We start from the raw sequence: 14,032 nt of genomic DNA on the forward strand, positions 1-14,032 counted from the left end.
GAAAGAAAAAAATCACAGTGGAAATTTCATTACAAACTTTATTTTTAAATTTTACTTTATTTTTTTTTTAAATTTTGGTGCGAAGTACAGAAACAAAAAATAATAATCCCAAATTGAAATCCCAAACAGCTGTTCTGCTGAACACTTTCTGCAACATTTAAAAAAAAAAATTCTATAAGAGGGATGAAGATTTCCCTTCCAAGCTGACAACGGATCAAACATGGCATTTCACATCATTCTGGCATTCTCACAGAATCAGGCAACTAGGCTGGTATTTGGTTCCAAGAGCTTCCTCCTGACCTCCTGACCTCTTTTCCTACTCATTTTCTCCCACAAACACTTTTAGCTGCTGTCAAGAGGAACAAGTGTCAACATTATTTTCTATAAGCTTTCACATTCAGTAGCTGTTGCTGAACAGCTGAATTCCTCTGAATTTTACAGAGATGTCTTTAGCAAGATTTATTGAAAGGGGATGGAGCTGCAAGAATTCCCATCGTTTAACAATTTCCCATTTTAAAACATATCGATATGGTTTTCTTTGACTCTTACATACAATCTAAATGGAAGTCAAATAAAGGTCATTAACAATTTTTCAAATATCTCAATGTTTTTATATATCATGTTTTTGCATTTGTTCTAGATGTGAGATGCTCCTTTGTGTTCAGGTCTGGTCTCAGAAGGATAATGTAGCACTTGGGGATGAAGATGCAATCTAGCAGACCAGCACTGGAGGCCAGTATGGAGAAGACCTGAACAGCCACCATGTATTTCCCTTTGGTGCTCAGGTAGGTGGGCACAAAAGTCACCCAGACACTGCAGAAGACCAGCATGCTGAAGGTGATCAGCTTGGCTTCGTTGAAGGCTCCAGGCAGATTCCTGGCCAGGAAAGCCACCGTGAAGCAGATGGCCACCAGGAAGCCCATGTAGCTGAGGGTGACGTAGAACATGACAACAGCCCCTTCGTTGCATTGCAGGATGATCTCTCCATGCTGGGAGTGGAGGTCAGAGTCAGGGAAGGGGGGAGAAACTCCCAGCCATATGGAGCAGATGACAATTTGGACAGCAGAACAAGACAGGATGATGGAGTTGGCTAAGCTCTTCCCCAACCATCGCTTCATTTGGTTTCCTGGTTTTGTGGCCAGGAAAGCCAGCACCACCGTGATGGTTTTGGCCAAGAGAGAAGAAACAGCAACTGAGAAGATGATGCTGAAAACTGTCTGGCGGAGAAGGCAGGTGGCTTTCCTTGGTTGACCAATGAAGAGAGAGGAAGACAAGAAGCAAAGCAGGAGGGAGACCAGGAGGATGTAGGAGAGGTCCCGGTTGTTGGCTTTGACAATGGGGGTTTCTCGGTATTTAATGAAGATGATTAAAACAAGGTCTGTGATTAAGAACAACAGTAGGGCAAAAGAGACCAGGATGATGCCCAGAAGTTCTTCATAAGACAGGAAGGTTATAACTTTGGGGATACATTGGACTCTATGCTCATTAGGATATTTATCATCCAGACACTCGGTGCATTTTTTAGTATCTAAAAAGTAAAAAGCAATATTTCTTTTATATATTTTTTACATTACAAGAAATATCTTTTTTGGACAACACCTAATTCCAGGAACATTTTCCAAGAACTATTTCTGAACTATTTCATTAAAAATAGCTAAGAAGGGTATTTTTAAAAATGTAGCTAGGTATATGAAGTTGAGGGGAGTCATAGGATGTTAATTATTCTCTGTGTAATGTGTAGAATCTTCATAGTAACTTACATTAATAGAGGTTAATAATGAATCATATAATCTTTTTAGCCAAACATCCTGAGTCCTGCCCCATGGCAGTTAATATAAGGGACTTGGAAGATCCTATAACATATGGAAGTGATATGGGGTTAAGGAAAAACTTCCTAACAGTGATTAACCAGTGGAACAGCTGCCCTCCAGAGGTTTTGGGTTCTTCAATAATAGAGGTTTTTCAGAAGAGACTGCACAGTCACATCTCTGAAATGGTATAGGTCTTTGATGGCAAACTATAGCACGGGTGCCATTGTCAGCTGATCTTCTGATTTCCAGTGTACATGTCAGTCTTTGCAGGCACTGGAACACTGGGAAACAGCCTGAAAACAGCCTGAAAAATACTCCAGAAAACAGCCAAAAGAAAGAGAGTTTTCAGGCCATATTTCGGACCAAAGATGATCTGAAAAGCTCCCTGAAAATGGCCCCCCAAAATAGCTAAAACAGGGATGTAAGTCTGGCCAACTGGTCTTTGGATTTCTGGTGTGTTCCAGTTTGGTTCTCCATCACTGGTATAGCTTCTGCCTTTTGAGCAAGGGGGGGGCAGATTAGAAGACCTACAAGACCCTTTCCAGCTCTATTTTGATTGATTGATTGATTGATTGATTGATCAATATGACTGGCAGAATATTTGTGTAATGAGTTGCCCCCAAAACTATCCACAGTACCACATTATGGACCTTCTCAGTGATCCCCAAGGGAAAGCCAATATATGGTGAATTGCAAGGTCTTTCAGAAGGTGGACCTGAAAGAATTCATCAAGTTTCAAAGATCTCAGATGTTCCTAGAAAGGTAAACTTAGCAGCACTTATCCAAACTGAAAAGCATAAGAGGTATTTTCTCTGCTGTTAGTAAAGCTTGTCCAGTCTGCCACCTCCTCCTCCCGTTTCTTCCCAACCTTCCTTCAAAGTCTTTTTGATTTACTTCCTTTTAGATAAGAAATTGTGCAGGTTAAAAATTGAAAACAGGTTTGCTTCAATCTGCCTTTTATCTTGTACTTTCATGAAAAGGTTCTGGATGGATCCAGTTCCACAAAGCCTCCCATTTTCCTCAGGGTCACCCACCTTCCTGAGTGGAGAATGTCCCCTCCGGACAAGGAACACAGTCGTAGCAGCAAACTGGCTCTCCTTCTTGAGCCCTCTTGACAAATCCAGGATGACAACTTTCCACACATTTGGACTCAGGCAGGGACTGAGCAGAAAAAAGAGAATGTGTTAGGAAATATGTTAGGACTCTCCATCCATGGAAAACGGAGGTAGAAATGGATAGAGACAAGTAGCCTCTGGTCTTCACTGAGGTTAATATGAAATCTCTCACTTCTTCTGAACAGATACAGGAGGTATAACAACTGGCAGATTCTTCATTTAAATTTTGCTTTTTGAATTTAACATTACAATAAAGTACTTTTTTTATTCAATAAAGTCTGGAGGGATGGGATTGGAGAAAAAATATTTAAGCATGATGATATATTCATATTAAAACTGAGAATAAAATTTTAATATGGATAAAGTAAAAGGTTTCAGGGAACTTTTATTTCATTCAGGTTTTTTTAATGCAGAATAAAACCGTGATGAAGAAAGAAACCTTTTACCAGTAAGATCTTGAAAGATTTCCATAAAACATGGCAAAGCTGCTCCACTTAGGTCCTCTCTGTTGAAGAATTTCCATTAGATGACACCACCTGGCATGGAAGGCCAACCACCCTGGAGACTCTAGGCTTTCCCCACTTGAAATGGGACCTCAGGCTTTGGAAAACAGAGAAAAGACAGCAACATTTCTCCCACCTTATTAAGCAACTTTAGCTGTGAAAGAGCATCTTGGTCGATAGAAAGTCTCTGTCTTATAAAATACGCCAGAGTCTCTTCCTTGACACCTTTCTTGGGGAGAACCAAGTAACTTCTAATGAAAAAATCTGCTTTTATCTCTCCATTTTGGTCCAAGTACAGTTTCAAGTCTGAAATATTCCAATATTCATTCTTCTCCAGAAACGGATGAAACTAGAATGGGAACATCCATGAATTTGAAATAGAGAAATAATTGTTTCTTATCCCACCTTGAATCTTTCTTCTGCAATTGCCTCATCTCCAAATATGGTTAAATAATACTACCATTATCTTCAAAAATGAATGAAAAAGTTTGAAAAAAATTTGTCAATCATATATTGAAAAAATATAGAGAAAATATAATTGACAAAATTGGTCAATTATAGGGAACATTCTATAGCAGATAAGAAATAAAATGAATAGTAGGGGGGAAAAGATGATTCATAAACTCTTTAGAAACCACAGGTAGATCCCGGAAAGCATGGGGGTTTATCAAGAAGAAGGGTGTCAGACTAATCATCTCCTTTGTCATCTTGATGGAAAACACCTGTGCTAATTCTACTTGATCAAAATGCAACATTAACCAAATTTTGCAAATCTAAAAGAACAAATCTCCCACCAACTATTTACTCAGCCTGAAAAGTAACCAAAGATCCTTTCTGAGTTTCCTTCTCTCCCATTACGCAGCTGCAGGATTCTCCCCTCTGATCTGATCCTTCCCTAGGCAGCCTCTCTTCTCCTCATCCCTAAAGTCATTCTCAGATACCATTACACTTCCTAAATACCATATTTTAGAGTATAAGGCGCACTTCCTCTCCCCCCCAAAAGAGGGTGGGAATGGTGGTGCATCTTATACACTGAATACAGCCATTTTTGGCCTCCCTCAGGCCAGCTCCATGTGAAAACAGGTGAGTAGAGGGTTTGGAAGGTCTGTTAACTGATCCTTTTTAAAATCATGATGTGTCTTATGCACAGGTGCATCTTATAGTCCCACAGTGGAAGTTCTAAAGATGTTGCATAACCAATATCTCCGAGACCGCCTTCTGCTGCACGAATCCCAGCGACCGATTAGGTCCCACAGAGTGGGCCTTCTCCGGGTCCCGTCAACTAAACAATGTCGGTTGGCGGGCCCCAGGGGAAGAGCCTTCTCTGTGGCAGCCCCGACTCTCTGGAACCAGCTCCCCCCAGAGATTAGAACTGCCCCTACCCTCCTTGCCTTTCGTAAACTTCTCAAAACCCGCCTTTGTTGTCAGGCATTGGGGAATTGAAACATCTCCCCCAGGCCTATATAATTTATGTATGGTATGTTTGTAGGTATGTCTGCTTAAAAATGGGTTTTTTTTAACTATTTTAAATTTTAAATTGTATATTATTAGATTTGTTATGAATTGTTTTATTGTGTTGTGAGCCGCCCTGAGTCCACGGAAAGGGGCGGCATACAAATCTAATAAATAAAATAAATAAATAAATAAATAAATAGATAGATAGATAGATAGATAAATAAATAGATAAATAGATAAATAAATTTGTCTGAAGTGGTATAGGATAGGGGTGAGAAAATAAGAAAGAAAAAGAAAGAAAGAAAGAGAGAGGGGGGGGGGAGAAAGAAACAATGAAAAAGAAACAAAAGAGAAGATGGGATGAAGGAAGGAAGGAGGGAGGGTGGTTGGGAAAGAAGGAAGGAAGGGACTGAGGGAAGGGAAAAAAGAAAGAAAGGGAGGGAGGAAAAGGAAGGAAGGAAGGAAGGAATGATGGAAGGCAGGAAGAGGAAGGTTGGGCGGGTTTGTGGGTGGGATGTGAAGAAAGAAAGGGGGAACAGAAAAGGAAAAAGAAAAGAAAAAGGAAGGAGGGAATGAAGGTAGGGAGGAAGGAAGGAAGGAAGGTGGGAGGGACTGTAGGTAGGAGGGAGGGAAGGAGGGAAAGAAGGGAGGGAGGGATGAAGGGAGGGGGAAAATGAAAGAAAGGGATGCGGAGCGTGGTATAAAAGAGAAAGAAAGAAAAGAAAGAAAGAAATGGATGCAGGGAGGGAGGCACAGGAAGGAAGGAAGAAGGAAGGAAGGAAGGAAGGAAGGAGGAAATTTGGGTGGGTGGGGTGTGAAAGAAAAAGAAAAGGGGAGAAAAAAAGAAAGAACAAAAGAATGAAAGAAAAAAAGAAAGGAGAGGATGGGAGGAAGGAAGGGAGGGAGGAAAAGGAAGGAAGGAATGATGGAAGAAAGAGGAAGGTTGTGTGGTTGTGTGGGTAGGATGTGAAGAACGAAAGAAAGGGGAGACAGACAAACTTCTTCTGAAACTCAAATCCTACAGCATCACTGGACTACTACACAATTGGTTAACAGCATTCCTATCTAACGGACAACAAGTGGTCAAAATAGGAAGTGCCACTTCTCTTCCTGCTCTTGTTAACAGCGATGTCCCTCAAGGTAGTGTTTTAGGACCCACACTATTCATACTATACATAAACGATCTTTGCGATTGCATCACTAGCAATTGCGTTCTCTTTGCAGATGATGTCAAACTATTTAATACCACCGACAATGCTGCTACCCTTCAAAAATACCTTGACCACGTAGCAGAATGATCTAAAACCTGGCAACTTCAAATCTCCACCACTAAATGCTCTGTCTTACACATTGGTAAAAAGAATCAGAATACTAAATATAAACCTGGAGGAATTGAATTTATTGATAACCCTCAATCTGTCAAAGACCTTGGAGTACTCATGTCCAATGACCTAAGTCCTAGAGCCCAGTGCAACAAGATTGCCAAAAAGGCTTTAAGAGTTGCTAACCTAACCCTTCGCAGCGTCTTCTCTGGCAATTTTGAACTGCTAACAAGAGCTTACAAAACATTGGTCAGACCAATCCTAGAATACAGCTCGCCTGCATAAAACCCACATTGCATATCTGACATCAACACAATTGAGAGAGTCCAGAAATATTTAACAAGAAGAGTCCTTAGCTCCTCTTCTCACAACAAAATACCTTACTCCGCCAGACTTGAAATTCTTGGTATAGACAACTTACAACTCCGTCTTCATTCCGACTTAATTATAGTTCATAAAATCATATACCAAAATGTCCTACCTGTTAACGACTACTTCACCCTCAACCGCAACAACACACGAGCACGAAATCGATTTAAACTAAATGTCAACTGCTCCAAACTTGACTGCAAAAATATGACTTCAGCAACAGAGTAATCAATGCCTGGATTGCACTACTTGATTCTGTGGTTTCTACTCCTAATCCCTTGGACTATCTATAATTGACCTCTCCCCCTTTCTAAGAGGTCTGTAAGAGGCGTGCATAAACGCACCACTGTGCCTACCGTCCCTGTCCTTTTGTCTTCTTTTGTTACTTTTTATCATTACTTATCTAATGTTTAATTTATACAAATTACCACCCTATAATTGTTTGACAAAATAAATAAATAAAATAAATAAAATAGAAAGAAAAAAAGAAAAGGAGGGAGGGAGGGAGGAGGAGGGAGGGGGGAAATGAATGAATGAATGAATAAATACATAAATAAATAGGGAGAGAAGGAGAGAGGGTGGGAGGTAGAAGGAAAAGGGAGGAAGGAATGGAGGGAGGTTGGGTTGGAGGTTAGGGAGAGAGGGAGGGAGGGAAAATGAAAAAGAAAGTAAGAAACAAAGAGAAAGAAAGAAAAAGAAAGAAGAGGAAGGAAGGAGGGAGGGGGAAATAAATGAATGAATAAATAAATAAATAAATAAATAGGGAGGGAAGGAGAGATGGTGGGAGGTAGAAGGAAAAGGAAGGAAGGAACGGAGGGAGGTTGGGTTGGAGGTTAGGGAGAGAGGGAGGGAGGGAAAAATGAAAAAGAAACAAAGAAACAAAGAAAGAAAGAAGAGGGAGGGAGGAAAAGGAAGGAAGGTAGGTTGGGAGGGAGGAATAGGATGGAAGGATGTGTGTGTGTGTGTGGAATATGAAGAATAAAGAGAGGGGAGAAAGAAAGAGAAAGAGGAAGAGAAAGAAAGAAGAGGGAGGGAAAGAAAGGAAGGATGGGAGGGAGGGAATAAACAAATGAATAAACAAACAAAGCAAGAAAGGGAGGCAGGAACAGAATGAAAGGATGTGTTTGTGTGTGGAATATGAAGAATAAAGAGAGGGAGAGAAAGAAAGAAAGAAGAGGGAGGAAAAGAAAGGAAGGATGGGAGGGAGGGAATAAACAAACGAATAAACAAACAAAGCAAGAAAGGGAGGCAGGAACAGAATGAAAGGATGTGTTTGTGTGTGGAATATGAAGAATAAAGAGAGGGAGAGAAAGAAAGAAAGAAAACAAAAAAGGAAGGAAGGGATAGAGGGAGATGGAGGGAGGGAGGAAGATTGGGTGGCAGGGAGGAAGAAAGAAAGAAAGAAAAAGAAAGAAAGGGGGAAGGGAGGGAGGGAGGCAGTGATGGAGGAAAAAGAATTAAGGAACGAAGGAAGGAAGGAAAGTTTAATGGTGGAGGGAGGGAGGGGGAAATGAAGAAAGAAAGAAGGAAGGAAGGAAGGAAAGAAGGAAAGAAAGAACAAAAGAAAAAGAGAGAAACAAATAAACAAAGCAAATGAAGGAAGGAAGGGAGACAGGCAGGAAGAGAGGGAGGGAGAAAGAAAAGAAAGAAAGAGGGGGAGGGAGGGAGGAAAAGGAAGGAAGGAATAAGGAAGGAAGGAAGGAGGAAGGAAGGGAGGGAGAGATGAAAAAGAGAAAGATAGAAAAAAAATAGAAGAGAGAGTGATTTTACTGCCTTTCTTTTTCTCAGGCTCACCACATATTTTTCAGGGATTTACATGCATTCAGTGTTTATAGTCCAGAGCATAAATATGGGTGTCTTTATTCTGTACATCAGGTTGCAAAAGCGCTTAATGCGCTATTCCATTCCATGTTCAGCCACATCAGCCATCACACGAATGACTGTTTTGAGCAATATGCAGGTTGTATTCCACAAATGGCAATTTTATATGTGAAATGATGATTGAAAGATTTCTGCACCTCTATTGGTTCTCACTGTCAGGAAATGTTTCCTTGGTTTTAAGTGGCTTCTCTCTTTCTTCAGTTTCCATCCATTGTTTCTTGTTTGGCCTTCTGGTGCTTTGGAAAATACACCCCCCCCCTTCTTTCTGGCAGCCCCTTAAGAGCCTGTTGCCTCTCACACTCTTGGGCAAAGCATGGGGACCATTTCCTCCTATCGGGTGTCCATGAAAGGATATTTATAGTATGTAAAGTTGGAAAAAAGGTGAACAACATTTTTGCAGAACTGTAGATTCATTGAGGCTGAGTGTGAGAAGGAATGGCTGGGAGGGGAGGGGCAAGGCGAGGCACTCCTTGACGTGAGTGACATTGAGTTGGCCACATACCCCCAGTCACATGACCACCAAGCTTCACCTGCTGAATCATATGACCATGAAGCCACTCCCCGCAGTCATCATTGCCAAGCCACCCCCAACGAGTCATACGCCTAGTAAGCCACTCACACCCAGTCACATGATCATTAAGCCACATCCACAAAATAAGCCACGCGCACAGAGTGGTAGTAAAAAAATTAGGAACCCTTCCCTGGCTTTGGAATCATTATTCCCTGAGTAATTAAATTGGGCAGATCTGTTGAAGTGGTTCCCCTCCTCCTCTGGATTCTTTCTCCAAAGGATCTAAGATTCATGGATCCATATCGGGATCCTCTACCTGCCATGGCTGCAGCCCTGGAGACCCCGACCTCTTTTCTCCCTCCTTCCTTCTCCTCAATCTGGGGGAATAGGCAGCATTCAAGACATGGGCCAGAGTCTTCATGAGGCTGTAATAGTCATAGTCATTTCCGATCTTTATTCTGTTCCATTTCTCCTGGATCTCCAGTGGGGCTTTCTGGGTGCATCTTCTGCGGCCTTTGACAGAAAAGACGTTCTTTGAAAGAGAACAGACAAAATAATCATCTTGAAACTTTTCTTCCGCAAAGAAATAGGGTTCAAAGGCTTCATCATTTGGCCTTTTTTTGAGCAAATAAGCAAACGTCAAAATGCTGTGGACGTATTTGAGAAGACTGTACTTGTCTATTATATAAACTGCAAAAGGTGTGAGGATCCAGACTTTCTCTTCAATGAGTCTCGGCAATCGCCTGAATGTTAAATGGAAAGGAAGAATTCTGTACAAAAGGGAATCAAGTTCCAGAAAGTGAACAAAGACATTGACTTGTCTCCACTTAGAGAGGGCATCCCAGAGGGAGGCTGTATGTTCAGCTGTTGAGAATTGTGATATAACCACACAAATTCCATTCCTGACAAGCATAGGAGGGAAGGTCCTCATGAAATTCTCTCCCTTCTCTGTGTCTGAAGCAAAGAGGCCAATCAAGGTCCATCTGAAATGGAGGAGAAGTTGGACAATGGCTGGGTACTGGATCCCTTCTTTGGGCTTCATCTGGTGGAAAAAGGGGAATTTGCTTTTATCACTCAGAGCCTCTGAAGCAGATTCATAAGTGATCTGAAAAAGCAATGAAGAATTCTGTTTTATATTTGGGATCAGATCAAATCCAAAATATTAGATTTTAATAAATCCAGCCTGCTTCTTATGCTTCTTTACCTATGTAGAATTACATAAGTAAATTTAATGGAAGATACATATAATAAATAAGGGGTTTATGATATGTACTGTATGGCTTTATGACTTTGCATTATGAATTTTAAAAATACTAAAGTTAATAATAGTAAATGTTAAGTGCCTGAAAATTAATTGAGCTTGGAAATATTGAATGAAATTATAGAAAAGTATAATTCATGGAAATATATTAATTGATGCATTGGTGTTCAGATAGGTTTTCATAGTATTATTAGATTACTATAATACTATGATAAATATTTAAGAAATGAAGATTTTAAAGTATGGATTTATTAATAATTGTGTTTTTGGTTTTGCTGGTTGTTTTAGTTTTAATAGTAATAGATTTTGGTTTTGTTTTATTATTAACTTCTTGTTCTGTCTGGGTCACTCCGGAAGCTATGACCAACCCAAAAAGATAAGCCAGACACACTGGTTGAATCCAAACACAGTTTTATAATGGTAAAGAGAAAAGAAGCCAACAGAAAATGTCCTTACAGGTCAGGAAAGCACTGGAACTCCAAAAGAAACATGAAAGCAATTGTTCATACAGAAAAACAGGATCCTTAATGCCAAACGAGGCTGTTGCTAACAGACACAAACCTCCCCCCGGTCTTCAAGACTGCTGGGCCACGAGCCAGGAACAAAAACGCTGAGAGAAAATGCAGATAACACCAACTCCTCTTTGATAACACTCCACGGTGCCGAAATGGTTCTCATGCCTTGTAAACCCTTCCCTGCTAATGAGGACCACACCCAACCCCCAGATGCTCCTCATTCAGCACTGATAATATCTACACAGTTGAGTTCTCCTTTGAGTTATGCGTCTCTGCCGCATACTAGTGATAGCTTGTGCTTCGTCATCCAGGGACTCCAGGGAATCCAGAGAATCAAAGCTACTTGCTTGAGATAGCCCTTCCCCAGGGCTCCCAGGCCTTGCTTCATCGTCACTTTCTTGACTGCTGGCTCCACTGTCCGGCTGCAAAGAACTCTCCCCTCCGCTCTCAGACTCCCCCGGGTATGGAGCCAGCAGAGACGCAGCTGGTCTTTGATCTGGCTCAGGCTGAACCACATTTCTTTTAATAAAGAAGGGAATTTTTTTTCCTATTAGGAAAATTAGGAAAAAAGTTGTATAAGGGTTTTAGCCCCATGTAGAGAGTGTTGCAGTAGTCGAAAATAAAGGTGACAAGGACATGAGTGACTGTGTACAGGGACTCCCTGCAACAGGTGCACCAGGCAAACCTGGGCAAACGCCCTCTGCAGCACAGCTGAAAGATGGTGTTCTAAATCAGCTGTGGGTCGAGGAGGACGCCTAAGTTGCAGACACTCTCTGAGGGGGTCAATAATTCCCCCCCCCCCGGGTAATGGACGGACAGATGGGATTGTCCTTGAGAGGCAAAACCCACAGCCACTCCATCTTGTCAGGGTTAGGTTTGAGCCTGTTGGCACCCATCCAGACCTTTAAAGCCAGGTCTCAGTCACACACACCAGGTCTGCCTCCTCCCCCAGGAGTAAATCATGGATGAGGGGAGATTTATTTATAGCAGAGCTGGCATTAAGCAGCAACAGCCTGAGCCCAGGGTCCAGATTTTGCTTGTCACCAGCAATGTTCCCTCTAATATTTTTTCGTTGTGGGCGGGAAAGTATAGTGTCTGAGCGGCAGTCCCATTAAGACTGGGCGGCATAGAAAAATAAATAAATAAATAAGAAAAAAAATCCCTTATTAAAAGAAATTACCTCATATACTGAAGTATAAGTCGAGTTTTTCAGCCCAAAAAATGGGCTGAAAAATCCGACCTCAGGTTATACTCGGGTCACAGACAAGTGACCACAAGAGGGCACCCGTGGGAGCCTGGCAGGCATTTCTGGCTAGGGTGGGTGAGGGAGCTGTGGCAGGTGCCATCTCTTCCCGGCTGAGGTAGCTTGCATGTGAGAGGGGAAAAAAGCTGGTGAGGTGGGGGGGGGGCGGCGGTGATAAAAAACCAGCAGGAGCAGGGGGGCAAGTATCAATGTTCCCTCTAAGGTGTGCACGCACAGAAAAATACCCCCCCACTCTTTTCCAAGGCTGCCCAGCCGCGCCGGGCATCAGTTGGGGGTGGGGAGTGACAAGGTTTTTCTTCGTTTGAAAAACCGTGCGCTCCCCATTCTACTTTGGCCCCACCCTTTCAGGAAAAGGTGGCAGTGCCCAGCCATCAGGCACTTCCGCACTTTCCCTGAGTACGGTAATAGAGGCTCGCCCTGCGCTGGGACAAAAGGGGGGAGGCAGCAGCGGAAGCTCTGCAGGGCTTTGAGCTGACGTCTCTCCCCCCTCTTGCCCCCTTTCTCTCTCCCCCCTTTCCCCCTCTTTCTCTCTCCCCCCTCTTCCTACCTGTTTAACGGTGGCTGGCTCCGTCTTGATGTGGGCCGCCGCCATCTTGTACCAGGATTGGGTGGTGGAGGGGACCCGGCGGTGGCCGGCAGTCCCCAGCACGGCAGTGGGAGAGGAGGCAAAACTCCTGCTTTGGCCACACAAGGGCCAAGTGGGCCAGGCCTGTCGCCCCCGGCTCCAGGAGGCAGCCCCAGCGGGGCCGCAGGGGAGGAGGAGGCGAAGCTGGCTGCCCAGGGAAACGGCGCGTTTGAAAAGCGCACCCAGGGAAGTTTCGCCTCCCCTCCCGCCACCATGCTGGGGGATGCCCGCCGCCGCCGAGTCCCCTCCGCCACCCAATCCTGGTACAAGACGGCAGCAGCTTCCCTGGGTGTGCTTTTCATACGCGCCATTTCCCTGGGTAGCTAGCTTTGCCTTCTTCTCCACTGCTATAGAGGCAGGTTTCACCTAAGTGTAAGTGTACATTTGGCTTTTCTAGCCTAAGTGTAAAACCTTACATTTCTCTACATTAAATTTCATTTTGTTAGATAGGTCCAGGGTTCAAGTCTATCTAGATTCATCTGGATCTTCATCCTATCTTCTTGGGTTTGGGTATTCCTGTCATTTTAGTGTTGTCTTCTCTCCCCTCATCCAAAACATTCATGAAGATGTTGAAGAGTCCTGGGCCTAAAAAGGAACCTTGGGGTCCCCCACTGCTGGTTTCCCTCCATGCAGATGTAGTTCCGTTGAGGACCACAGGCTGACTCCACCTGGGCATGATGCTCTCTATCTCACATATTTTTAGCTTACGAAGAAGTAGGTTCTGGTTTACTTTGGAAAGATTTTGTGAAATCCAAGTACTGTATACTATGTGCACTACATTTCACTGTTACACTAATTTAGTAATTTTTTTTCAAAAACCGATCTGCTTTTTAATCCTGCATTACTCCTAGTATGTTATTCACATTTATACTGAATAACAAGGTCACATATATACATCTTATTTTTTCCTTCTTGGTAATAGATCCTTCTTCTCATAGCTCTATTGGGCCGAAACCTCCCTCTCAAACAAGGGTTTGAATCAGGGCTAACAGGCTGAGCTCCATTTTGAGGACAATCCATTTTCTCCATCATATTTCTCTGTTTATTGAATCAGATTCTGCAGTAACATCTAGAAAGCCAGCAGATCTTGTTTTATCTCACTGATATAGATTAGATATTTCAAACCAATTTGAGCCAATATATGATTATTAACTTTTTAATTAATTATTATTGTAATTTTCATACTTTTCACCCTTAACCCTCCCCCTCCCTTCCCACAGTTCTTTCTTATTCATAGCCCCAGTCAGGTCAGAGTTCTAGACAATTTCTTCTTTATATCTTCATTGGCCTTATTCCTTTCCACCCATGCAAAATAAAGTTTGCATTTTTTTCGTATCCTTTCAGTTTTTACATCCCATGAACAGTTCAGTGAGATAATATGAGTTATTTCCATTTGTACT

General features: G+C 42.5%; 1 protein-coding gene across 1 annotated transcript; it reads right to left on the reverse strand.

Annotated features, from left to right (window-relative positions):
* Nucleotides 1-617: 617 nt before the first annotated feature.
* Nucleotides 618-9,055, reverse strand: LOC139155134 (vomeronasal type-2 receptor 26-like). The gene is made up of 2 exons (XM_070730217.1): nucleotides 8,959-9,055; nucleotides 618-1,528 (listed from the first exon to the last, which is right to left on the reverse strand). The coding sequence occupies exons 1-2, from the start codon at nucleotides 9,053-9,055 to the stop codon at nucleotides 618-620; spliced, it is 1,008 nt and encodes a 335-aa protein (XP_070586318.1).
* Nucleotides 9,056-14,032: the final 4,977 nt, after the last annotated feature.

The sequence above is a fragment of the Erythrolamprus reginae genome (assembly GCF_031021105.1).
Source record: "Erythrolamprus reginae isolate rEryReg1 chromosome 13 unlocalized genomic scaffold, rEryReg1.hap1 SUPER_13_unloc_1, whole genome shotgun sequence".
Taxonomy (NCBI): Eukaryota; Metazoa; Chordata; class Lepidosauria; order Squamata; family Dipsadidae; genus Erythrolamprus; species Erythrolamprus reginae.